Source organism: Mus musculus, chromosome 6 (genome assembly GCF_000001635.26).
Source record: "Mus musculus strain C57BL/6J chromosome 6, GRCm38.p6 C57BL/6J".
NCBI lineage: Eukaryota > Metazoa > Chordata > Mammalia > Rodentia > Muridae > Mus > Mus musculus.
Window position 1 is genome coordinate 91,029,491 of NC_000072.6, and position 27,019 is coordinate 91,056,509.

The 27,019-nt window shown below is 49.0% G+C and overlaps 1 protein-coding gene across 2 annotated transcripts in view; it reads right to left on the reverse strand.

Annotated features, from left to right (window-relative positions):
- Window positions 1-27,019, reverse strand: part of Nup210 (nucleoporin 210) — a 105,256-nt gene that overhangs the window by 16,424 nt on the left and 61,813 nt on the right. For both annotated transcript variants that reach the window (NM_018815.2, XM_006506400.4), the window contains exons 17-30: window positions 25,735-25,927; window positions 24,900-25,006; window positions 24,075-24,179; window positions 23,882-23,983; window positions 14,257-14,385; window positions 13,016-13,143; window positions 12,765-12,900; window positions 11,358-11,420; window positions 11,057-11,236; window positions 8,135-8,215; window positions 6,863-6,994; window positions 5,234-5,392; window positions 2,132-2,223; window positions 594-768 (exon numbers count right to left, since the gene is read on the reverse strand). In NM_018815.2, coding sequence (NP_061285.2) covers window positions 594-768; window positions 2,132-2,223; window positions 5,234-5,392; window positions 6,863-6,994; window positions 8,135-8,215; window positions 11,057-11,236; window positions 11,358-11,420; window positions 12,765-12,900; window positions 13,016-13,143; window positions 14,257-14,385; window positions 23,882-23,983; window positions 24,075-24,179; window positions 24,900-25,006; window positions 25,735-25,927 — 1,782 coding nt within the window. The remainder of the gene's footprint in view (window positions 1-593; window positions 769-2,131; window positions 2,224-5,233; window positions 5,393-6,862; window positions 6,995-8,134; window positions 8,216-11,056; window positions 11,237-11,357; window positions 11,421-12,764; window positions 12,901-13,015; window positions 13,144-14,256; window positions 14,386-23,881; window positions 23,984-24,074; window positions 24,180-24,899; window positions 25,007-25,734; window positions 25,928-27,019) is intronic.

Consider the following 27,019-nt stretch of genomic DNA (forward strand, 5'->3'; position numbering starts at 1 on the left):
ACAGTCCAGCCCTGAATCAAAGCGTCCAGTGACTGAGTGAGCTTTGTCCTCTAGGATCCAGAAGGTGGTAACAATGTGACAGGGTGCCCGAGGAGGTCTCTGTCCCCAGTAGGCACAGAACACAGTGTAGAGCTACTGTGTAGCCTTGAGTGACACCTGAGTCAGTTTCTCTGATTCAAAATGAGCCACTATGTCCTCAGAGTTGATACAATTATTTGCATGTCTGGTACTGAGTATACGTTATGCCAGAAAGAACTGACTATACCCAGGTTCTGTGCTGACCTGAGCAGCAGTGGGTGGTGGGAATGCCTGTGGTCAGGAAGAAGAGAGACCATCATCATGCTTGTTCTCTAGGACTCTGAGCCTTTTGTGGATGTCACAGTGCCTCAGTTTCCCCTTCTCTGAAACAATCTAGGCAGAATCAATCACTGGACATTTGGACCCAGTGGCTCGCAATCTAGCCAGGGCTTTTGCCTGCAAGTGTTCTTGGATAAATTCCTAAGTAGAATTCCTCAGCTGGAGGGTGAATCACTTTTACACCTGAGAGAGTGTCACGTCTGAGCTTTTACAGACAGTGTGAAAGGCAATCTTACCTTTACAGCGACAAGGATAGTCTGGTTGGTGCCGAAAGGCTCCTGTGCAATCACTTCGAGGGTGGACACTCCAATTCCAGAGCCCGACACCAGAAACCCCTTCTCATCAGTGTGAACAATGGGAGCCTTCTCAGGCCCATCAAGGACACGGTAGCTCAGAATGGCTGCACCATCCCTTTGGAAAGAAAGATGATCTGTTTTTATGATGCATGGAGAAGCTATGGCACAGGGAGGCCCAGCAAGTTAATATGAAGATTTCACATCTGTGACTTACCAGACAGGACCTCGTGGTCCTATCAATCACCCACAGAAGTCTAACTCGGAAAACTCACAACTTTGAGAACAGCATATAGCCAAGGGTCAGTCATCAGGATGGGAAACCATGAGACTAGAGTTTCATCAATCACACTTTGTAAAACAGATCGTTTCTATGGCAAGTCATTTTCTCTTCTTGAAATGAGGCAGCTTGGGTGGGGAACAGTGTGGGGGCTTTGAGCTGTATGGACCTCTATTTGCAAGGACTGCTAAAGGAAAGGCTCACAGCATTTCATGCACTCCTCAACATGGCAACCAAGGAGAGACCTCTAGTTCCCACTCCCTGCAAACTCTGCAGCTGTGCTTGCACCACTGATCTTCTCTAGATGAGTTTAAGCAAATGGTACAGCCTCTGCCTGAACATTCTTCTACCAGCTCCCTCCTTGTACTCTAAAGAAGTCTTATTCATCCTTTAAGATGCCCTTAAGTCAGGCATCTCCACCTGTGACCCCTCCTCTAAATCTCTACAGAGAAATCCTTCTCTGGGCTCCACCTGAAAGTCACACATCACTTTCTTTCCATCCTTCTGCTGCCCCTGAAGGCACTGTGTGTCCTTCACCTCTGTGGTCATACAGCCTAGCACCGCATCTGCTCCTGAGTTATTTCTGGCTGAATGAACCCTGAGTGCCTCAGGCAACATGGTTGTGTGGCCCAGAGTCCCCCACTCACCAACTGCTACTGAAGTGTAAGCCATGTTATGAAAGGTGTCCCTGGTGAATCTAAGGATGAGCCCTGTTTGTAGCCAGCCTTTAAAACAAGTCACCAGCACGGGCATGTGCCCTCACCTCCTGGGAACTTAAGTGCAGCTTTTCCTTTGGTAGGCTGTGATGGGGCCCAAGCTCTGCATTCTATCCTGTTCCCCAGTGCCACTGCTATTGCTAATTCATGGGCTCTACTTCAAGTGGCGAGTCTTGCAAACACAGGAGCATTTGAAAAATTTAACACTTCTAAGTTGGTACTTTGGTCCCTTTTAAAGACTGAATTCGACAGTGCTCATAAAATGGTTTTTGGCTACAGGGAACAGAAGAGGGATCCTGAAAGGCTATGGCAGAATCAAGCATGTCCCTGGGAAGAGCAGAGGGGGGGATGCAGAAGCCACCTAATTCAAGCACACCACCCTGAAAGATCCCCTGCATGCACCCAGGGCACCTGACAACTGTGACAAATGGCTTGTCGGATGGGACGAGAGTGTCCTCACAGAAAACAGGAGCTGAGTCACAAACCTGTTTGTCTGCAGCTTTATAAATGAGTTGGGTGACATTAGTATTTGTTCTGCTTCTATTTCAGGGTTCAGCAGCCGCAGTTTTTCAAATACCTGGAAAAGAGTGAGCCATATTTCCTACCCCAACCAGACCCACATCCAATCTGAGCATCTGCTCTCCCTCAGTGAGGGCTGAGAAGAGATGTGAAGTTGCTCTTAGTATCTTCCAGGTGGCCTGGGGTGTGATAGAGAGGGCAGGCCTTTAGGGTATGACAAGGCCAGGCCAAATATGATCCTTTCACTCAAGAGATATTCTGAGGCCTTGAGGGGAATTTGATCCTTTCTCCATATAGCCCATTACCACCCCAGTCCTGCTGTTTAAAGTCTCCTGGAGCTGTTAGATTTTAGATTGCTTCCAGCCTGATTCAAGGGCCCACACATTCTGACACTGCACTCAACTCTCAGCTTCTGATGGGATCATATGGGCCTCCCAAGGGGTATAAGCATCTAGACAGTACAGATCCTGAGCAGATGGGCAGCTCTCTGAGGAGGAAACAGTTCAAGTTGTTCCTCCAGCACCTCTGTGATCTCTACAGCAGATCCCTGTGTGGGTTCTGGAACCTCCTGTCTCTAGAGACTGGACCTGAGGCAAAAGGCCTCATCCCAAAGGGAGAGCTGAAAAACAGCCTCAGAAAGACCCAGGGGGCTTTGGTGTCAGGGGCACTTGGGGCAGAATCAGAGGCTATCTCCACACAGACAGGTGCTCCTGAGCACGGAGTGGCCCCACTGACTGACTGGAGGCCCTGGCTGCACAGTGGGTTCATCCACAAGCAGACTTACTCCTATTCCCTTAAAGCGCATCTTCTTTTTAGATGGAGGTAAACTCACTTTATCATCAACTGTGAGAAGGCCAACAGACCAGCACCTTGGGAAACAGCATCTGTGGGGCAGGCACCAGGGAGTGGTGGGGCACTGTGGTGAACTAGAGAGTGGGGCTTCAAGTACAGGGAAGCTGGGCTTCATTTATCTGCTGTTTCTGCCGTGTAGCAAAACCATACTGGCAACAACAACAACAACAAAACACACTTGTGGGATGGTCCCCAATCTCCTGGTCTGGCTTACTATAGCCCCAGTGGCTGTCGAGGAGGGAAATGGACACAGACCCACTCAGACTCAAAACTGTTAAGTCCTGCGTGTAAGTCATGTGTTCTTTGTAACTGTGTCTGTCTGTATCTGAGTGGGTAAACCTCTAAACTCACTTGTCTGTTACTTGCAAGTGCCTTTGTGTAGACACTTGTCTATGTGTCCCTGTGTGAGTGTGAGCGCAGGTCTCTGCTTCCGTTAGTGCACGCACATGTGAGAGCAGAGGCAATAGAAGAGAATAGTTATTTCTTTGAAAATCAGCTTCTTTGTCCCCAAGCTTAGCATGCGTGAGGGGGAGGGGAAGAGAGGAAGGAGAAAAGCTCATTTCTTCTCCAGGAGGGGGTGTGAACCTTTTGTTCTTTCTCCTGGTACTCAGGGGATACCTTCAGTTTTTCTTTGTAGCTTACAAGGTGTCAGGGGTTACAGAATCCCAGATCAGCAGCAAGATGCCCTTGAATCGAAACACCCTCTCCAGAGGCAAGTTATCAACTCCTCTATCAGAGGTGTGTGTCTATGTGTGCGCACGTGCACATGTGTGCATGCAGGCACGCATGTGCACACGAGCCTATGAGGATGCTTGTGTGTAGGCTCATGTATGTGTTGGTGCAGAGGTTAGAGGTTATCCTCAGGTGTTATGTCTTATGTACTGTCAATCTTATTTTTAACGACAGACTCTTACTGGCCTGGGGCTTGCAGATTAGATGACACTGGCTGGCCAGCAAGTCCTAAGAATTCCCCTGTCTTTACCTCCCCATGCTTTCCCCCCCCCCCCCCTTAAATGTATATAGTGTTCTGCCTGCAATGTATGTATGTGCACTAAATGTGTACCTGGTACCCACAAAGGTCAGAAGAGGGCATCAGATCCCTGGCAATGGTTATAAATCACCATGTGGGTACTGGGACCTGAACCTGGGTCTTCTGTAAAAGCAACAAGCGCTCTTAATCTCTGAGCCGCCTCTCTAGGCCCACACCTGGCTTTTTTATGGATTCTAAGGACCAAACTCTGATCCTCATGCACAGTAAGAACTTTACCAACAACTATTTCTCTAGCCTAACTCCCATGTTTTAGAGGACCTAGAGATACACTCATCCAGAAGGAGGAAGGGAGAGAGAGAGAGAGAGAGAGAGAGAGAGAGAGAGAGAGAGAGAGAGAGAGAGAGAGAAGAAGAAGAAGAAGAAGAAGAAGAAGGAGGAGGAGGAGGAGGAGGAGGAGGAGGAGGAGGAAGAGGAGGAGGAGGAGGAGGTAGAGGAAGAGGAGGAGGAGGAGAAGAAGAGAAGAAAAGGAAAGGAAAGGAAAGGAAAGAAAAGAAAAGAAAAGAAAAGAAAAGAAAAGAAAAGAAAAGAAAAGAAAAGAAAAGAACACGAAGACAACAGGCTCTAACAGGGGAATCTCGGAGCCAGACTGAGTTGTTCTCGGTGGGGCCATAGGCCCTCCCTTGCTACAGGACAGAACACAATTCCTCCAGCCCTGTGTGGCCTTGATCCTTTGTTCCTTGGGCCTCTGGTTCATCCACAAGTGGCCTCCCTGTTGGACTCCTCGTTGGAGGTGTCAATTACAGAAGCAGAGAAAAGCAAGCCTGCCTCTATTAGGAAGTCTAGAAGTGATTGTTAAATAAATGCGCAGGATTAAACTTCAGACATGATGGGCTCCTGTCCCAATATCAGGATGCTCCCAGACCTAAGAGTGAGCTGCATTTCTGGCATCTCCAGGCCACTGCACAGGTTATTTACCAGCCAAGCCCTCTCCCCTTGGAGCTGTAGTCAGGCTTATCTCTGCCTTCCCTGGCACCTTCTGTATACTCTCCTCTCCTCTCTCCACCTGCCTCCTGCCCTGATGAATAATGGAGACTGAGGATGTATGCCTCAAATTCCTCAGCAGTCTATGAGGCCCTCGTGGCTGTGGTGGCACAAAGCCCCCATCCTAGGACTCAGGCCACCAGTGCTCTCTCCCTTCATGTGGCTCTTGACCCCAGCCCCTTACCTGAATTTGGATCTCATCTGAGAGCTCCTTGCCGAGACCATGCAGCTGGCCAGCTGTGGGGTCCAGAGCTTTGACTACAACCCGAAGTCCAGTCCGACCTTTCACTCGGCCATACACATTCATGGCAAAATTATACTGAGGCGGGAGCCGGATAGATACCTGGGAAAGACATCAAATGTGTTTCCAGGACAGAGGCCTAGGACCCCAGCATCCTCAGAAGGTGATAGATGGAGACACTGGTCCCAGAAAGGAATCTGACATTTTTCAAAGCCACTGTCTTACTGCCAGGGTCAGAGGGCAAACCCAGAGTGAAACAGTGTCCTTCCAGCACCACCAGCTGCATTTCAGCATTTGGGAGTGTTTAGAAAGCTCTGTGTTCACACACGAGCCACTGTCTTTAGAGCAGCATGTCCCCAAGCACTCTGTGTCCACGGATGTGTCAGTAGTCACTCCAAAGCATGCTGGGCCATGCAGGGTTTCTTGCAGAGCCACTGATACATAGTATCTGGATAATCACACTGCTGGTGTCTTATGCAAACAATCTGGGCAATATCTTGGAACTGGGGCCAAGGCCCTAACAAGTATGGGCCCTATGGTGTATAAACCTGGGGAGTTAGGGAATTCTTCCATGGCTTTGGCCTTCTCCTGCTGTCAGCTCCACCATTGTGGCAAAGACCAGAATGGCCTTCTATGGCAACCTCCCTCAGGACACTGTAACCGAGGATCCTGTGCCTAGAGCCTAGAGCCATAGGAGCTGGTACTCTATTCAGTTCTCCCTAGCTGGGCAAGTCTTAGGCAAGTCCTTTGCTGTCCATGGGCTTTAATTCCAAGTCTTTTCCTGTCCAGCTCCAAGGTCTTAGGGGTGACTGGGATCCTGGAGGGCTGATAGACAGGAGTTTGCCCTGAGCTATATCAGAGCAAAGACCCAGGACTTTCTGGCATCGTGACAAAAAGCTAGAGCAAAGTTACATGCTCTGTCCCAGAACTTTCTGGAAGTCCAGTGACTTTCCTGCAAGGTTGTTCATCGTGTTGCCTTCTGTTAGCAGCCACCTGACTATGGTTTGTCCCCTAGGGTTCTTCTATTGTAAATTTGGGCACAAGAGGTGATGGAGACCATGTGGAAGGGAACAAGGTGACTGCTGTTGGGGGCACTGTCCTCAAAAGGGGTCATCATAGACTTTAATCCCTAACAGTGTGTTCAGATGTAGGTAAGTATACACACACACACACACACACACACACACATACACACACACACACACACACACACACGAGGCATAGACTCTTCTCTCTTCAAGCCCTGGCTTTCTGGTTCATCATTCCATCTCTCTCTACACATCTCATACCAACTGCCATGTGCCATGACTGCCTTGCTGTGATGTGACCCACAACCCCTCATCAGGACACTGTTAGTACTGGTACCACACTGTGAAACTCCCCAAGCTGACAACTAAATAAACTCCTTTTCTCCATAAAGTATCCCACTTCTGGTATTTTGTTGTGGAAACAGAACAGGGACAGATACATCTCCAAACAGCAATGTGTAGACTCCTGTGCAGCAATGTGGTAGGACCCTCACCCAGCAAGGATGCTGATTCAGACAGGGGGTTGGGATTTCTGGGTGGTTACCTCATGGTGCCGCCCTCGAAGGTCCAGGACATCCCTTTTGGTGACAGACCAGTGGAAGGTCAGGCCTGGCACAGCATTGCCAAAGGAGAAAGGGCTCTGGTTGCTGGTGATTCCGGTGACAAAGACAGGCATCTGTGGGAAGCCAGGCCCTGTAATTGCTGGTTCCAGCAGCACTGGGTACCCCACTCCCTGACATCTCCATCCCCACTGGCCCCAAAGCTTTCCTGCCTCCCTTGTGCAGTGGGAACTGTGCTCTCCTTTTTCTTAACCCGACAAGGCCAGGGCAGAGGATCAGGAAGTTTGACACAATGCAAACAACACACATAGTCCAGATTAATCCTCACTCCATGCTACTGTGGGAAAAGGCTGTGTATGTAAGGTTCCTTTCTGAAATGGGCCCTAGAGCTCTAAGATGCCCAAATTTACCTTACAATACCACACAGCTGCCCCATGCCTTCAGGCCTCTCTCCTGCTTCAGCAGGGAGACTGCTCTTGGGAATGGATACAGTGAGGTGAACACTACCACCTGTTTGCTGAGTGCCTGCTGCTGACGAGGGTGATGTGGCTAACAGTAAGGAAAGGACGCCAAGCCAGACTAGCCCATCACTTACCACTGGACCTCTATGACCCCAGGTTCCTAAGTCATGCACCAAAACAGTGCAGAAAAGACTGAGTCTGTCAGGGACACTCTTGGACTTTGTCTCATCTTTATTCCCTACGCAATATGGTCTGACAGCCACACAGAAGCACTTACAGCATATTAGGTGTTGTAAGTCACCCAGGCATAACTCTAAGCACAGAGGATGGAAGAGAATGTCACTCCATTGTTCAGGAGACTACATTCCCTAAGAGACCACAGAACCACATCCAGCTGTGTGACCTTGGGTAGAATAGCACCATTCTGCTCATCTGTGATGTGAGCCAACTCTACTTCAAGTACTACTGCAATCACCCAAAGGGACAAGTGTGTGGAGCATACATGGCAGAGCTAGTACCACAGACCCATGATCTAGTGTGTCAGACCGGGTGTCAGCCTAGCCACAGAAAGGCAGCAACCTCAGGAACTCATAGGGATCAGTGAAGAAATCACAAACTTAGAGTCCGGCGGTGAGTGTAACACCGTGCTGTATGTGTCTGAGCACCTCTCCACACATCAACATGCTCCATGCATGAAGGGTAGAGGTGGTTCCCTCACATGACATGATGTTCCAGCAGTGGCCTGTCAAGAGCCTGGGCTCAGAGTTATACTGAACTATCAGGCTCCCACCTCACCTGGGTCCCGGTCCTCATCCGTGTGATTGGGGCACGGATCCTCACTGCCTGGAGCTGTAGCACCTCTACTTCGACAAGATCCTAGAAGAGAGCAGAGGTTCAGGCCATCTGGGGTGTTAAGAACCCTCCAGGGGAAGAAGGCACCTGCCTAGCTACAAGGCACCAGAACCACATCCAGCTGTGTGACCTTAGACAGAATGACCCTTCTGCTAATTTGTGATGTGAGCCAACCCCACCTCGAGTACTACTGCAATCACCCAATGGGACAAGTGTGTGGAACATACATGACAGAGCAGGTACCACAGACCCATGATCTGGTGTCATAGCCAGGTGTCAGCCTAGCTGCTGAATGAGTATCTGCCTGAGGAGGTCTTGCTTTGGGGATGGCTCACTCCATGGGACCAGCCTTTTTTCTCCCTACACCCTGGGAGTCCCAGTCTGGTCCTGGCCCTGCAGCTCTATCCTGTTTAATCCAGATGCTGCAATCAGCACCACAGGCTGGTAGCAAGAACCCGATTTGCTCTTCTCTAGGCTGTGTGGACCTCTCAGGACAGGTGTCAGATATTCCCAACTCCAGTACTCAGCCTATCTGCCTCTCTGACTCACCAGGATACAGGGATGAATAGAGGAACCAGGACATCTGATAGCCAACAGGCCTTACCCTTCCTTTATCCTTAATTCCATGTATCAACTAATTTGACCAAAGACTAACTCCTCCTGCACTGGCTTCTTCAGATGCTGCTAACTAATGGGGGCCTTGGGCTAATAAGGTGTATAGCCTTTTAGACACTGCATGTGTAAAGTCCATATTCCTTCTCTGCTGTGGTGGTTTAAATGAGAATGGCTTCCATAAACTCCCATATTTCAGGGTTTGGTCCCCAGTTGGAGAAACTGTTTGGGAAGGACTAGTAGGTATGACCTTGTTGTCACTACAGGTGGACTTTGAGGTTTCAAAGGCCCATGGCATTTCTAGTCTCTTCCTCGTGGTCTCGTGGTTATGGCTAAGCTGTAAGCTCTCAGCTATTCCAGCCCCATACCTGTCTGCCTGCTGCCATGCTCCCTGTCATGATGGACATGGACACATACTTGGAAACTAAGCAAGCTCCCAACTAAATGTTTTCTTTTAAAGGTTGCCTCGGTTAAGGTGTTTTTGTCATAGCAATAGAAAAGACATCGCCTAGTGCCATTATTTAGGCAAGTAAGTGCTTGCTTCATAGGAGGGGTCCAGTAAGTCCTTCTTGTCCCTGATCTTTCTCACTGCTCAGTTCCAGCTGTTTCTGAATCACCCCTTGGCCTTAAGATGCTGCTGTGCTCAGGATTAGACAGATGGAGCCAGCAGCATCTGATAGAATCATATGCCCAGTGTGGATGTGGAAACTACAGGCTGAGCCTTCTCAGAATAGCTGGAGACACAACGCCCACATCCTGCCAAGGACCATGATGGGAGACAGGTGAAGGAGAGGGCCTAGCAAGGTGAGACCAGAGAGGAGGTACAGCTGGGAGACCTAGGGCAAGAGTAGAAAGAAGGATATGGGGAGGGCCAGGGCTGTGCCTTCTGCCTGACCAGAGGAGATAAAAAAGAGCCTGCTTCAGAAGCCAGTCTTCTGTACAGAAGAAACAGAGCAGGACATGCTGGAGTCTTTCATTTCACTCTCTGGGATGCCCGTGTGAACCCTGGGCACCACTGGGACGGTTTTAAATGCTTAGTGCTTCCTTGCCATCTCCACAAAAATCGATACACAGAACTGGGACGGCTGCCTCTGCCATTCAGAAAGACTTTGTGGTTTAACTTGGATTCTTGGAGGCAGATACTGAAACGGCAAGAAAAGGGAGCCAATCAATGAACTCAATGTCGGATCAAAGTCAGCCTCAGGGAACCAGGACTACCAGGCCCATGGGGATGGCCATTCATCAGGCCTCCAGGCATGTGCTTAGTTGCTCCCAGTGTAGAGAGTGGCACAGGTTGCCCACAGGGGGCCTCCTGGAGGGATGGGGTGACTGAGGCTTGAATGAACTACCTGTCAGTGCACACATGACCTCTTCTATGAGTGGAATCACAGGAGTCTTCCAGGATGCCTGTGTGTGAGCCACTGTGGCAAAGGGGGTGGAGGTGGCAGGGAATCCAGATGCTCTTCTGATTTTATCATCAGGCTTTCTGGGGAGCAGAAATGATCCCCCCACTGCGTTCCTGAAAGGGACGCTGTCAGGCTTTGAAAACTGACTGTCACCTCTTGTCAGCAATATCACTGGTGTGGGTCAGGGAGAGCCTCCAGGGGAAGACAACTGCTTCCACTGGGGCTTCCAGCTTCTCTGCTGGTCAAAAAAAAAAAAAAAGTCCACCAAAGAGCCTAGGCAGCCAGAGCCATTGGGCCAGTGGTTAAGGAAGAGACGAGCAGAACACTGAACGATAAATCCAGGTCTAGAATTATTGGCAACCATACAGCATGCTTTTAGCACACTGCTGTGAATCCAGGCATATAGGGTCACACACAGAGCATCTCATCAGGACTGGCCTCTTCCATCCTGTTACCACATGCTCAGGAGCCACTGCAGACAGTGCACAAAAGGACTCAGAGCTCTGACCTCAGTGAGTCCTGGGCCAAGGCTCAGAATCACAACAGCCACGGGCCACTAGCAGGTTTGTCACACAATTCATCTGCAAAGGCAGAAGGTAGCAAAACATAAACCGAGGAACGCCAAGTTCTGAGATCAGTGTTCTGCAGCATATACCTCCTCATGTACCAGAGAACCTGTAGGTCTAGGGATAGTAGAGATCTTATCCCAGAGAGAAGCTATTAGAGCCTAGGAGACTTAGTCTGTAGAAGAGCCATCTTAGGTTTAGGTGTCCTCAAGAAGGCAGAGACCAAACCGAGCAGAAATCTGACCACACCAAGAGCTACTCATCAGTGGCACGTGAGATACCTGGGAGACGATGATGACCTTGCCAGTCTCTGCATCCACCGCCTGCACGACTCCCAGCACAGAGCCATTGCCGACCATGAGCCCACGCACCAGCCCAGAGCTGCTCACTGCTGCCACACTCTCATTGTTGATGGAGAAGAGGATGTTGGACTGAGGCTGGGGGCCCCCCTCAGAGGTGATCTGAGAAGTGAGAAACAGTGGCTCTCATCAGCACCTGCCATGCTGGAGAGTCCTCACCATCCCTCAAGGGTGAGATGCTGACACTGAAGGAAGGCCTGTGTAGACCCACAGTGGCTCCCACCTGCATCATGGCTCCAATGATCAGTGTCACCTTCCTGGGTATCAATCTGAATGGGGGGAAGACCTGGATGTGGAGACAGAGACAGAAGGGACTGGCATCTGCAAGTTGGCACTGGCTGTACATGACATGCACTGATCATGGGGTATGAACATCCCTCAGCTGAGGGTAACCAGTAGGGGCCGAGGTACCACACAGTGCTTGAGAAACCTATGAATCTCTCAGTGCAGGACTCGATGTGGGCCCCAGCTAGCAGCACTAGTACTTCTTTTGGGGACTTGTCAGGGATTCTCTGGTCTGATCTATCTAAGACCTATGGGAGCCAGAGGTGGATTTCTGTGATTTGAGGCCTGACAAGCTCTCTGGTAATTGAGGGTGACTTTTGAAGTTGTGACTGGCTCTCATCTCCAGAATCCTAACTACTCCCTCTTTGGAGAGCTGCCTCTAGCACTACTAAAAGCAAACTGTCTTGGAACAGGGCTCTACTTCAACAGTTGTATCATTTTCCTGTAAGAGGAAGGGCTCAGGAACAGTCAGTACCCAAGGTGGACACCCCATTTCTGTAGCATCCTTGCCCCACAGCCCCCACAAGTTCCTACTTGTCAAGCATGTAAGAAGTGCTCCGAGGAGAGCGTGGAGACTGCTCTGTGCTGAGAATTAGTCTTGGTTGGGTTGAGCTATTTATAGGCAGAAACGAATTCCTCACCACCAGTAGGAGGAAGGCACACTTCCATCTGGAGGCACAAACCGCCTCTGCCCCATTCTAAAGGCAGATCAATGAAGCCTGCCACCCCTGTGTGGCGGAAACCTGCTGGAGATGGTACTGTTGCTGCTGCTAGTGGATATCTGGGGATTCTTGGGTAAGGTGGCCTGACCCAGGCTGCCCTGACTTCTTCCTACAGTGGGGTGCCCGTGAAAACCTGGATGCAGAATAGACTGCATCACACCAAGATGGTGTAGGGGCCCTGGAGCTCCTGAAAGACCTGCCCCAGGAAGCTCCTTTCTGACCCCTTCTGTCTGCACAGCCCTGGTAGGTGCTCATGGCCCTCCTGGACCTAGGCTAAGGCTCAGGACTGTAGGAGTTAGCAGTACACAAGTTAAAAGCAGTTTATGGCTTCTGAAAGAATTTCTGCTTGTCCCTTTGCCATGGGACAAAGCACAAGCATTTCTCTGAACTACCTGGACCCCTGTGCCTCAGAAGGAAGTCAACATCTCAAGCTCCTTCTGGTTCTGCATCTAACTGCTGCAATCTACATACTTGAGAGCTGGTGACTATGCCTTTTGCTCAGAGAACATACGAAGTCACAGATTTCAATGTGGCTTCTCCTTGTGGTTGAAATCCTAGCCTGTCACCAGAAAGACATGTCCAACCAAGATGCAGCCCACACAGGGCAAAAGGAGCAGAACTACCTCGATTTGTTGTGGGGTGGAGCTGACTCTCTGCCCAGATTTGTCCGTCACGCTTGCAGACAGGCTGGTCTGGCCAATGGCCACACCATGCACGAGGAATGTGGCCGTGTAGTTGTCTAGAGCTTCATCCAGAGTCCTGAGACAAAAAGACGCATTACATATCTCCTCCAAGGAAGAGCTGTTGAGAGACTACAATGGAAATCAGCTCCACCCCCAAGACACCCTTCCTCCTGACTCCTGTGAGGACTCACACCAGCGTGATTATCTGGGAGGCTGCTTGCAGCTTCAGGTCCATAAAGGTGAAGTACTTGGCCAGGAAAGGCTTCTTGTAGAAGTCCAACACACGGACGTAGGCTTTGACAGCCTTCCCGATCTCCACCTAAGGCACAGGCTCAGGTAGTCTCTCAGTGATCATTCCTCCACCACGTAGCACCCAAGGCTTTCAGAGACAGCATCACCAACCTCTAAATCAGAACTTAGGAACTGGGTACAAGGCACCCAGAATGATGTCTGGGTTTGGCTAATCAATGAGTGAAAAATTACGAGTTTACAGTAAGTATACAGGGCCCAGGGGGTGGGAGACTTGGCCATAGCACAAGGCATGTACTCCACTCACTACCCGTGGGCAATCAATTGAATTAGGGAGACAGGACACAGTTTAGAATCACAGGGGAACAGAGGAGCTCAGTGTCTGAACCTATACAACGTATCAGCAGGCACATTTCCTAATGCATCCATTAGGAAGCTAGAGGGATGCTAGAGGGAAGTTGGCTGTGGTAGCAAGCATCAGGAGAGGCTGAGGCAGGAGAGTGGGTTAAAGTTCAGCTTGAGATACACAGCCAGCCTGTCTCTCTAAGAAAACACTCAGGAATATTTGAGGCTGGGTAACAGACTCTTAGCTTTTGAGCTAATAATGCTTTTAGCTATGAAGTCTCAACCACTACCCTTTTCATCAGCACAGGAAACAGGGACTGGGTAGTAAGCTCTGAAACCTAGCTTCAGCCACCTCAGCTCTAAATGAGATTCCCATTCACACAAAAGGAAAACCTAGGTCTGTCTGTTGCTTATTCACAACACAGGAGCACTTGGCAGTACTGAGTTTTACTCATTTGTCTCTGAAATTCCCAAGAATCTTTCCCCCGCTCCCCATTCCGGGTCAAAACTCCAAGCTCAGCAAGGTGTGTGGCAGGCTGGTGGATAACCTATGTGAGGCAGAGGACATGCATTCCCAAGTCAAGGCTAATTCAGTCAACCCTGCAGGATTTACTGTCAAGCTTTACTGATGACAAATGGAATGAAGAAATATAGTAGGGATGTCAGCTCACACTGTCCGTAAGAAGCACAGGAGTCAGAGGTGGCAGCTTGGAGTGGTCAGAGGTGGGGCAGGACTCAGGAAGAAAAGCGAAGGGTATAAGGAAGCACCTCCCAGGATACACTGTCCCTGCTTTATGTGCATCAGCAGAGAGGGTGGCATGCAGAAGTGGCTACTGACCTTGTCCACCACTCGAACATAGAGCTCCTGGATGTCGGAGACGTGAATGATGGCCTTTGCGGGGGCTGGGAAGGCCAGGCACAAGTCATGGACCATGACAGTTGATGAGCCTGGGAGCAGAGGGTGCACCTGCAAAGCAGAGGCGGACAGGGTCACAAGGCTGCAGGTCCCATCTCTGTTCAAAGAGTCATTAGCAGTAACTACCTGGTCAGTGCTTCAAAGAAGTGAACACAGAAGGCCTCTGGCACCTTTCCTCAGGCACCCCAGCAGCCGGGGCATGCACTGCAGAGGGTATTACTCCTGGGGGGACTCCATGTAGCATTCACCTCAACTTTATGCATTTTATACAAATAGGGGCGAGGGGGACTTGACCGAAGCATCATTGAGGTGACATCTTCTGGGAAGTGTTTTCTGAGAGCACAGAGGCTGTGTTCCAGAGATAGCCAAGGTTGTACTTTGTGCTGTGGCTGGACTTGGTAATGTGTAAGAGTCACCCAGGTGGTTCTGGTTTTGAAGGCATGAAGGGGTCACGCAGAGCAGCTGAGGCTCGGCACTGTGAGAGGTCATGGAAGGCCATTGGTGAAGGTGCAGCCTCACTTGCAATTGTGAGAACACACACATGGTAACCTGGAAGCGGAAGCTTCAAACCCAGGATGGCCTGGTCAGCTGGCTCTAATAACAGCAGCATGCCCCCAGATGAAGGTGCATGTCAGGAGCTGGTAGAACTGGGGGCAGCTGCTGCCAAAGGGAATTCATCTCTGAACTCACAGCACAATGGACCTGAGAAGAGACCACCCAGGTTGCCCACTGCTGGGTGACCTACCCATCTCTGCAACCCAGCTCTGCTTGGAGTCATAACCAACTAAGAAGTTCTAGGTGAATAACAAACACAAGCTTGGACTTCCTAGTCTTTCCACTGCCTCAGTTCTACTAGCTCCCTCAGCCTTCCTCACCCATGCAGCCCCATGCTGTGGAGATTTTCCAGAAGCAACCGCAGCTCCAAGCACTGGTTCAGCTGCAGTGGCTCCTCAAGGAGACGTCTGACATTAAACAGGAACCTGTCACATGTCCCCCAGGCATGTGTTTCAGCTGAGCAGGCAGGGGCAGGGAGGGGGGTGGGGGCAGTGACTGACTGCCGATTACATTCTGTCACAGAGGGGCTCAGGCTATAAATGCATTCAGTAAGAAGCTCATCACGAGTTCCAATACCAAGAATTTGTGTGTGGGGGGGGGTGGGGGGGAGAGTGGCAGATAGGTTCTCTACCAAAGGGAAACAACCAACTTTCTGCCTCTTACCCCAGCCCTCAATTGTTGCTCCAATTTCAAGCCTCACTTTCCTCACTGGATAGGTATGACCTTCCCTCCACTGGGCTGACATCCTCTCATCACTGTGGAATTTTTCATCTTGCCTTTCCCCTCTATGCTGACCTGTATCTTCCAGAAGACTTCACACAGAGCCTGGTGTCTGGCTAGCAGCCTGCACAAAACCTCTACACCTTGATTGGACATAGATTCGCAGCTTTGCGTGAACCAACTTGGTTAGCAATGGGAAGTTCTGAAGACCTCTGCAGAGAACACAGACCCTATGGATTCTGGTCCAGCAACTTCAAGGTACAGAAGAACAAACCATGCCTCAAAGATGGGTGGAAACAGCCTGAAGGGGAGCTAGGGATCCGACCCAAGTAGCTTAGTGCCCCATTCAGGGGCACTGCCTCCTTCACAGAGAAGCAGGGCCAGCAGCTTCCAGAGCAGGAACAGAGGAGAGAGGCCAGTAAGGAAAGGCTAAGCTAAGAAAGGCCTAAGCCCACAGGTAACCAGGTGTAGACAAAATTGGAAAGCTGGGCCAAGCTGCTACATGCAGGTGTAACTGCGCTCCAGGGCACATCTAAGCAGATGAAGTATGCCTGGCTTATTTAATATGATGGCTTAAAGTAGATTAACAAAGATTCCCAGGGTGGGAATCATACTTACATTCCAAAATGATGGCTGTGGGATTTGAGCTGTTGCTGCTAGCCACATTAAGTATGGGTGGAGAAGCTACCAGTCATCTGGCTTTGCTGTCATTACATTTCCCCTAAAGAAAGCTCATGCAAACCGGCATGGAGGAAGGAGCACCTCTGAGAACATGACCTGAGCCCTGGGCTGCTGCTCATGCAGGAGCTGCTGCTGTCAGGAGCTGGCGTGTCCTTTACAACCTGAGGAAATTACATGGTGCACACGCTGCCGACAGACTCACGTGGGCAACGCAGACGTGGGTGGGCTTTTTCATTTTTGTTTTTCCCTATGTCCTTCAAAAAAGAAAAAAAATTCACTTTGCACATTTTAAACAAAGGCATAAAATGGCAGTGGGGAAATCAATTCCTCTTCCACTTGGCTTCCCAGAGAATGGACATTCTGTCACCTTCCGGATGACAGACGGAGAGGACAGTGCCAGGCTGAATGTGGGGAGGCGGCGGGGTCTAGCCTGCTCAGCTCCCGGACTCACTTCACAGTTTTGCCTGGTAACAAAGCTTTGAATCTGACACGTGAGGTCATGCTGAAGACAAAGAAATAGCACAGAGAGACACAGAGAGCCAACCAACAGCTGGTGGCCACACAGGGACCCTGGACCACTCCTCACTAGACTGTAGGTGGCTCATACTTCTCAAGAGTCTGTCACCACATGCTTCCTGATGGACGTTCAAGAACACTGAGAAGAGGCAGTGGGGGTGTCTGGAAAGAGTTCTTCTCATTTCTAAGTGTTGACAATGCCACTGAGAATGTCATCAAGTACTGAGCCCAAGGGGAAGTCCTGTCATCAATCTGGAGATGATGAATGCATTATTGCTCATTAAGACGCTGCATGGCCCATGAGCTCACCAGCCCCGCCTTCCTGGGGCCCGTTCACACTTCAAAGTTGTTGTGGCAGGTGACATTTTCAGATGAATAAAGACCTCAGCAAGATTTCTGACCATCACTGGGAGGGACCATTAGCTTCTCCCTCTTCTGATGCTGTGAAGTAGGCCAAGCGACCACACAAGAGGACTGGGACCTGGATCTTCAGTCTCTCTCACCCAGCAGTCTACAGAGATGACCAGCGCTCACATGAAGACCACAGGTATCCAGGAGTCAGCCTGGATAAAACATCATGCTGTGGTCAGCTCTGCAAGTTTCCCAAAGGTGAGAGTATGGAGTAGGCACCATACCATCTACAAACCAGCCCCACAGACGATGTGGACACTTGAGTTCAAACCCTACAGCCATTACCTCCTACCAATTCATCACCAGTATGCTTCTGCATATGTCCTAGGGCATCATGGCTGACCACATCCTGCAGTACTAAGGAGATAAAGAAAGGGCTCTCCAGAGCAGAGCCTGTGATAAATATGGCTCTCCAGAGCAGAGCCTGCGAGCCTTATTCCTTGTTACCATCATATTATGCACTAAAGCTTTCTCAAATGAACACAGCAAAAAGAAGTGTCAAGTACTCAGGGCACACCAAGTTCTCAGTGACAGGCTGTGCTCGGAGGACTCATGAAATATGAGGAATGGTTGAGACGGAAGAAGTTTTAAGTTTAAATCAGGTAAACACTCCTTTGTGCAAACCTGCCAAAAATAAAATAAAGGTCCCTGGCAGAGGGTTCTGGGGGCTGTGTGAGCAAAACTAATCAGCCCTGCTCAGCCTGGGGTTCATTGTGTGGGCATGAAAACTTCCACCATAGCCTGCTGTGTGAATTACACACTCACATCTCTTCCAAAGACACTGGAAAGCCAACTCCATACATACAGGAGCCACTGTGGCGTCTCCACTGCCTATCAATAGAGAAGAACGAAGCATTGTCTAGGAGCTACGTGAGAACGGCTGTGGGCTTTCTTGTCTGTGAAGAAGAGAAATGAGGATGCTGCTAATTAGCAGCTGCAAAATGCCAAAGAAATGTGCAAATGTGTCCTTCAGAGACAGCCCTCTGAAGGAAGCTGGGAGCACCCGTCACAGCCTATCAACACCCTGAAAGATCCTGCAGGTTCCAGAGAAGAAGGAAACAGGACCAGATTTCCCCTTGAAGTAGTTGGAGGAGAAAGCAGAGACCCAAGGTCAGTGTTTCTTCCATAGAGCCTGCTGGGATGGAAGCCACACTCAGAAGGCCTGCCTCCAAGGTGCTGCTTCCCAGGGAGCCAGACTGGCCATGGGACAGAATGGCTGTAGCCCACTGGGACCCTGTGAAGATGGGTACAGATACCCACACAGAGGTAACCCCAGAATGGCAGTGTCTCAAGAAGATTCTAGGGGAAACTGTAGGGCTTAGTCTTTCAAACAAAGGTTCCAGCTTCTGCTCACTGCCTATACACAGAGCCAAGCCAAAACCAGTCTCGGAAGAGCACTTGCTCCGGGATGAAAGGTCTTTCTTCTGGCCATAGGTTCACCCTCAGCTTACTCAAGAAGGGTTATCTAAGAGGAACTGTTGTTGGTTGCTACGGCAACTGACACACATCTCCCGATTTCAAATTCCCTTCTTCTTGATAGCAGGAAGTTATTTTTAATCTCTAGGACACAAAGATAAGGTATGTTTCCAGATGTGCGGATGAATTTCAACTAAAGCTTTTCCTCCTAGTGTCAAGCTTTGACAAGGCACACTCACACAGAGGGGTGTACAATTATTCCTTCTTTTATAGAGGCGAACAAATGAAAACGCTTGGCAAAAGTATGAGTATCACAGCCACAGTTCCCGCTGCTCAGGAGGCTGAGGTAGGAGGAGCATTGGAGCCAGGAGTTCAAGGTCAACCAGAAAATTTAGGGAGACCCCAGGATCATAAAAATGAAAAAGTCAGGGGCTGGAAAGATGGTGCAGTGGTTAAGAGTACTGACTGCTCTTCCAGAGGTCCTGAGTTCAATTCCCAGCAACCACATGGTGGCTCACAACCATCTGTATGGGATCTGATGCCCTCTTCTGGTGTGTCTAAAGACAGTACACTCACATTCATAAAATAAATAAATATTTGAAAAAAATTAAAAAGTTAGAGATGGATCAGTGGCTAGGAGCACTGGTTGCTCTTCCTGAGGACCTGGGTTCTAGTCTCACCACTCATATGGTGGCTTAAACCATCTGTAACTCTACCTCCAGGGGCTCCGATGTGCTCCTCTGACTTTTGCAGGCACTGAATGCATTTGCTGCACACACACATGCAGGCAAAACACTCAAATGCTAAATTTAAAAATAATCTTTTAAAAATGGAAACAAAAGATTTCAAAACAAAGGCCTAACACATAAGCATATAGGAAAGAGGGACAGAAAAACGAAAGGTCCCCAGGCCATAAGCAGAGCCAGTGCATTGTCACATTAGAGAGCCTGGGGAAAGGAGCATCCTCTCAACCAGCAGCATGTATATACACGCCCCTCTCAACCAGCAGCATGTATATACACGCCCCTCTCAACCAGCAGCATGTATATACACGCCCCTCTCAACCAGCAGCATGTATATACACGCCCCTCTCAACCAGCAGCATGTATATACACGCCCCTCTCAACCAGCAGCATGTATATACACGCCCCTCTCACAGCTGCTATGACTGACTCCCACAGGCTCCAAATCAGCTGCACTGGATGCTCCCCGAAGGTGGACACAGAGTTTGCTGACCTTATCAGTATCATATGTAAGTCAACCTTGCACAGAGCCCAGTTAGAACACAGGTAGGAATATGGAGTGAGGTGCAACCATAGTATTCCCCTGAGCCACTTGTCTCCTCTCACCTGGCTTTTCTGATGCTGCCTCTTCATTAAATCTAAACAAGATGCAGAGATGGCCATTTATTAACTGGAACAAGGCAGCACCACACATAGCTTGCTCATAAGCACATCCTTGGGTTCCTCAGCTTGTTGGTCACCGAAAAGCCAGAATTCGCTTAGGTCTGCACTACCACCACCTATGTGCCTATGAGCACCTGTGTACATGAGCTGATCTCTGACTCACCAATCATGGGCGAGAAAGGGGATGTAGTGGGCATCTGCTCTAAATCCAGTGTCAACCAGTCTGACAGCAGAAAGACCCATGACAACCTCACATGTCTGTGACCAGAGTCCTACAGTATGACCACACTCCTTTACAGGGTGGAAGCAGAGATTTACGATCTGGTCAAGGGAACAGTATTATTGCCCAATACCCTCACCCTTCTCTCACAGGTAAGATAAAAGTTCTGAGCAGAGGTAGAGCAAGCAGCATCATGGAGATACCCATTCATTTTCTGCTGGAAGCTCTGGGAATCAGAAGAAACCTTGGAGGTACTGAGTGTGTGAATACCCAGAGGCCCATCTGCATCTAAGCTAACAGAGGCAAGGTAGGATGAGGGTGGGGTGAGGAATGCTAGCTGTCTTTATCTTCACAAACATATTTAAAAATACTTTCAGCCTTGCCTAAAAGCCCCGTGGACACTACTATCCCATTTCAGGCATCTGTAAAATGACAACATCATGTTTAGTGATGGAAGGGTGCAAGCTTTCTCCCCACAATCTAGAGCAAGATAATGATGGCTATTCTCTTACTTTTATTCAACACTGTACTAGAGACTGTAGCCAAGACAATAAGGCAAGAAAAAGAGATCAAAACTTCCAAATTCAAAGGGAAGGAGTCAAATTACCTATATTCACACATGACATGATTGTACACACACACCCCCTAGGGAATCCACTAAAACTTCCTAAGAATTCAGCAAGGTTACAGAATATGAGACTAATATGCAGAAAGCCAAATGTTAGAAAAATAAAATTTAAGACACAATTCTATTTAGAATTATTAACATGAAAAATAACAAATACTTAGAAATAAAGTTAACAAAGCTAGTATAAAACTTAACACTCCCAACTAGACCCACCACCAAAAGATATCAAAGGAGGCCGAGGTGACAGGGTAATACCTCACACTCATGGACAGAGGTTGTATACTGTTAAAGGGCCGACCTAAGTCCTGGCACAATTCTAGCTGGCTTCATATATAAGTTGACAAGCTGACTTGAGAATTTATATCGAATTGTAAGGGATGCAAAACAGTCAAAACAGACTTGAAGAAAGAGCCAGAAGACTCACACGATGTAAAACTTGCTATGAAGCAGCAATGTCTACACGGTGGTGCGACGGAAGCAAAGACATGTGGGTCGCACAGAACTCACGCAGAGCTGGTGGCCTCAGAACTGAGCTCATATCTCTGCTGGGTTTTGACAAGGATGCCAGAATCATCCAGTGCAGAAGGAAAAGAACAAAGGCTGCCAGGACAGCTGAAGAGTCACTCGTAACAGAAGACCCGGATCCCACCAACACCACAGTTAACTCAGTGTAGACAGAACTTAAAAGCAGACAGAGCAAACCATCAGGAGTGCCATTGGCCATAGACCCTCAGGGGGTCAGGAAAGGCAGAAGCACAGACCAGCAGGGCTGCTCATCGCCAAGGCTCCTACCCAGAGTTCAATCCCCAGAACCCACAAGGTGGAAAGAGAGAACCAACTGCCAAAGTTGCCCTCTGACATCCACACACATGCTGTGGCTTGCATGTTCCCCTCACCTCCAACACAGTAGATGTGTAAATAAATGTTACTTTAAAAGAAAATCAAAAATTAAAAAAAATAAAAAATATAAATTTTTATCTTTTTATTTTAACCAAAATTAAAAACATAAGCTTGAAAGTATGCTACAAAGAAAGTAAAAAAGATAAGCCTTAAATGAAAAATATGTGCATATCACATCTCATGAATGAATTATATCTAGAATATAATATATTCTACAACTTAATAAAAAGAATAACCATCAAAGGTTCTAAATAGACATTTATCCAAAAAGACACAAGAATTTGAAGAAGACAGAAAAAGGCACAAAGACGGTGGATGGCTTTACTCCTCAGGGAACACAAATCTGCCTCACAAGGAACTGTGCAGAATGGGAAAATCTATAGAGATAAGTAATAAATTAGGTAAAAGCTGGGACAAGGGATGAGTCTGGAAGAGCTCAAAGGTAACAGGTAGCTATTCGGTTTCCTTCCCAGGCAGGAAAACACTCTAAGCATGATGGTGGAGGGTGGCTGTTCACATCTGTAACATACTAAGAACCTCCACACGACACATGAAGCTGAGGAGACAAGAGCCAGCATCAAAGGCATCAACAGAGGCACACACTGCCACTCGTCCCCCATCCCCTAAATCCCATACCCTCCGGTTTACCTCTGTCCCCACCAGCTCCTGATACTCAGCACCACAGTTAGCCCTCAAGTCCAATACTTCCAGTCACATTCCTCACACCCAGTTGGTTCCTCTGTCCAGCTTAGTGTCATTAACTCTGTGATCTATAGGCTAAGAGAGCTAGTGTAGAGAAAAATCAGGAGCAACAGAAATGTGGGGAGTTGAATCCACCAACACCAGCACATGACAGACGGAGTAGGGGCGGACAACATGCTCCAGCATTTCTGAAAGGAGGTGCTAGGCCTCGGTCATTGTCTGGGTCAGAGCCCTCTCTGGAACACAAGTACCTCCTTACTGCGGCTAGCCTTTCAGGGCTCAGCTGCAGGAACAAGGCAAGGCCAAAAGTAAAGGGCCTGGGGAGTCACAGCCAGCCTGCCAACCAGATTTTATGGATTGAAGCCACGCGCCCTCCACTCCACTACCCTGTCATCTTGGACCTCCTCAGAGTGAGGGGGAGCCTTGACTCTAGGAATGAGGCAAGTACACTTTCAACAGAGGAAGCAGAGTTTGAGCTCAGAGCTGCCCAGTGGCGATGCCCGATTAGGCAAGTGTTGACACTGTGTGCAGGTATCATTCTGGACTTCAAGAGTAACTTTTCATTTAAGGGCTACATAAATACCCCATAAGACACATGTGTAGACAATTAGGACAGTTCTTTATTTTCTTTCTTTGGCTCTATTAAGAAAAGAACATTTAGGGGCTGGAGAGATAGCTCAGTGACTAAAAGCATTGGCTGGCAGCCATTCCAGAGGAGCTGGGTTCAGTTCCCAACATCCACATGGCCTTTCATAACCTGCTAGAACTCCAGGTCTAGGTGATCTGTCACCCTCTTCTGGCCTCTGAGGACACTGCAATGTACTTGATACACTGGTACACATACACGCATGCAGTCGAGTACTCATGCACAAAAAATAAAACTAAACCACTGGAAAAAAAAGAGGATCTAGAGAGCTCTAATCCTGCGCTAACAAAAGGGCCAAAAGTACAAGTAAGGTAACTTTGGACTACATGACGATGTGAAAGAAAGAGCAGCTCGGGGCATGAGGAGACAGGGCGCTCCATTCCTCCTCCATGCCAGAGGTCCAATCAGGTCCTTGAGTAGGAGAGGGTGAAGTGGGAACTGTGGAGAGGTAGTGGAGTGAAGAGAGCACAGGAGAAGCTTTGAAATGCAAGTGTCTTAGGGTTACCACAAAGCCACTTATGTAATAAAAGAATAATTAAAAGATGAATCGTAAGATTGATTGAAAGGGAAGAATTAGGTAATTAACAGTGCGGGTAATTGCAGATGCAGAAGAGAAAGCACAGAGGTAGCATGGGAACCAGAGAACTTCAGAGCTGCTCAGAAGCTCAAGGCTCTGCTCAGTACCAGGGAGGCCTGGAATAATGTGAGCCTGAGCAGACAGCTGGGGTCTCCATGCCTAGGCTTACCAGAGCTACGCCCCGGGTGTCCTGGTAGGCCACCTTGATGATGTCCTGGGTGCTTGTGTTGAGGAAGAAGTATCCAGAGCCTTCTGTGATGTAGAGTTCCACCTGCAGGGAGATGTGGGGGTGAGAGGGGTCAGGCTGGGTAGCAAAGAGTGCACAGTTCCTCACTTGAGGGGTGGTGGGCAAAGGGTCACACCTGGACACCAGGATGGTTATAAATGGTCATTTCTTCTGGACTGACCCTCACATCCTCTACGAGAATAAGTTCAATGGAGGCTGACACAGGTACTAGAGGGTCATGCTGAAAGAGAAAGGCCAACACTGTCAGATCCGTAAGACCATGGACACTACCAGTTCCCTCTGAAAAGAGTCGAGCTAGATGCTCCAGGTAGAGGCCTCATTCCAGGAATGGAAGCTTCAAGCGGTGTTAGTATCCAGGGGACACCAGGGAGGCAGAGAGAACCCCTGGCCCCCAGAGAGGTTGGAAGCATAAGTGAAGTTCTTAAAAGGCCATCTGTGGGGTGTGAGGCTCCAGAGAGGAGCCCCAGTGAGGCCTCTCAAAAGCTAACAAGTTCTACAAAAGAACGAAATGGGGAGAAGACATTTGGGACAGGGATAAGTGAACATCAAAACATCCAAAGGGGAACTGATTTCTCCCAGAGGAATTAGCATCCTGATTGTCTTAGCATCCTGGCTCTCAAGGACACAAGCCCCCCACTTTCCCTGTCCACAAGTATCTACTGTCTCCACCATTTCAGTAGCAGCTTATGGGGTAGTCTGACAGGGTAGGTATCATCCACACAGGTCCATCCTTGGAGAAGCCTTCTAATTCCTCAAATGTACCCACTGGATCCCTCTCCCCCAACCCCTTCCAAGCAGCACCTTAGCCTGAAGCCATCAAGAGATGCTGGGAAGCAAGGAAAAATCAAGCAGGTAGTGATCTCCAGACAGAATCTACACAAAACCAGGATCCGTCCTGGCCTTGCCCATGGTCCCACCCACTGTGTCCTCTGGAAGATACCGGTTGCTTCACTCTGGCTTCGCTCAGGTGGGACTGCTGGTAGCCAGTCGCTGTGGCAGAGATGGCTGTGGTTCCTGATGCCTCGTGAACCGAGACTGTCTGCAAACCTGAGGGCACAGACAGGAAACAAATATCAGTCACAGGCCCCTTGGTTACCTTGGGGCTACCTCATCCTGCTGCTGATTCAGTTTCAAGTTTTGAAACAGGTAACTGAGTTTGCTGAGGCTTTTAGTCCTGTAAGGATTAACAGGTCCAGAACAGTTGCTGAGATAAGTTGAAAGGACAAGTTCAACATTGGGCGGCTGAGGAAGTTTGTTACTGCCACGGCTTGGCCAGGGGGTCTGAGACAGGAGATCTGGCTGCTCTGGGTCCTGAGCCCCTGGTTCCTACCCCACATGCCTAAATGGGATTAAAGAAATAGTGAAACTGGGTATACTGACCCATGTGTGAGATCTCAGCACTCAAGAGACAAAAAGATCTGTTTGAGGCTAGCTTGATTGCATAAAAAGGAGATCTTATCTCAAAAAAAAAAAATCAGCAGCCAACTGTCATGGCATGTCTTTCATCTCAGCACTCAAGAGGCAGAAGCAGGTGGATCTCAATGTCTTGAGGCTAGTCTGGTCTACATAGTGAGTTCTGGGCCAGCCAGTGCTACAGTGAGACTCTGTCTCAAAAAGGGAGGGATAGGGATCTGAACTCTCTCTGTGTTCCATGGTTCAGTTCTGAATGACGCCTGAGGTCCGAGGCATGAACTTAGTGCAGGATCCTTCCTGTGTGTCTAGGGCTTCCCACATCTCTTCCAGCTCCAGGCCCTCTAGCTAAAGACCTGGCTCACCATGTAGTTTCTTTTGGCCATTCCCATCATCCTGGGATACCAGCTGCATGGGCTGGTCAAGCTCAATGCTGGCCAGCAATGGCCGGGAGGACTCCCACTGGATGCTCAGAGAGCTGAAGTTATCGAATCGCCGGCCCTGTTGGTCATAGGCACCCAGGTCTAACAGGGGATTACGGTGACTGGATACTGGAACCTAAAAGAAACAATGATCAGATGCCGGGGCCACATCCAGGACTCTGGCACTACTGCCTGCCACAGGCATGCCATGAAGCTGGGAGTTTCCCTGTGGCTGGTGAAGGGGCAGAGATGAGCTATAACCAACATTCAGGAATGCCATCATTCAGGTGCCCAAAGTTCTGCCCAGATTGGCTCCTTTTTCTCCAGGGGTGATAAGGACTCCCCTTTTCCCTAACAAACAGACACAGGGTACACGCCAAGGAGAGGCAGCCCAGGAGAGGCAGGAGTATCTCCCTAAATCTGGATTGACCCTTGGCTCCAGCTCTTCCTGCGCAGGAAGGCAGAAAGGCCTCCATCTTTGTCTGCTTCGGTCAGGGTAGGAAGCAAAACCTATCGGCTGGGACTTTTTCATATTGTTTTTTTTTAGATTGATTGATTTATGTGTTTGAATGTTTTCCCTACATATACATATGTAAGCCTCATGCCTGTAGAGGACAGAAGAGGGCAGGATGGTTATGAGCCATCATGTGGGTGCTGAGAACTGAACCCAGCACTCATAACTACTGACCCAGGACTTTATTTTAAATATGAATCCTGTACTGTGGTTTTAGAGAGACAAATTCACAATTCACACTGTGATGGGGTGGGCTCTAGCATAGCTTACAGCTGATATAATCCATTCAGGCACAGCCCAGAAGGAAGGACTATCCTGTCACCTTAGGGGTAACTCACTAAGTCTAGTGAGATGTGACAAGTGATTTGTGGTAATTCCAGGGGACCCTCTGAGGCCTAAGCACAAACTTTCTGTACAATGGCTCTTACTGGTGGACATCTTGAGACTCTTGCACTATGCAGGCAAGAGCTGAGCTTACATTGCACAGTTGAGATATGTAGCTGTGGGGTTGGGGGCTGTTAATGTGACATGGCCACCCTGATTGATGTTGCACCAAGCTTCCTGCCTCTACCTCCAGGATCCCTCTCCAATTTCTTGTATCTCTCCTGGTTCCAGACATGACTAAGCATGCTGCAATTTAAGAACCACTCTTTCATATCAGCAACTTGGCTCTCCAACTGGGTACACCAAGGGTTTTAACTGGGCAGGACACAA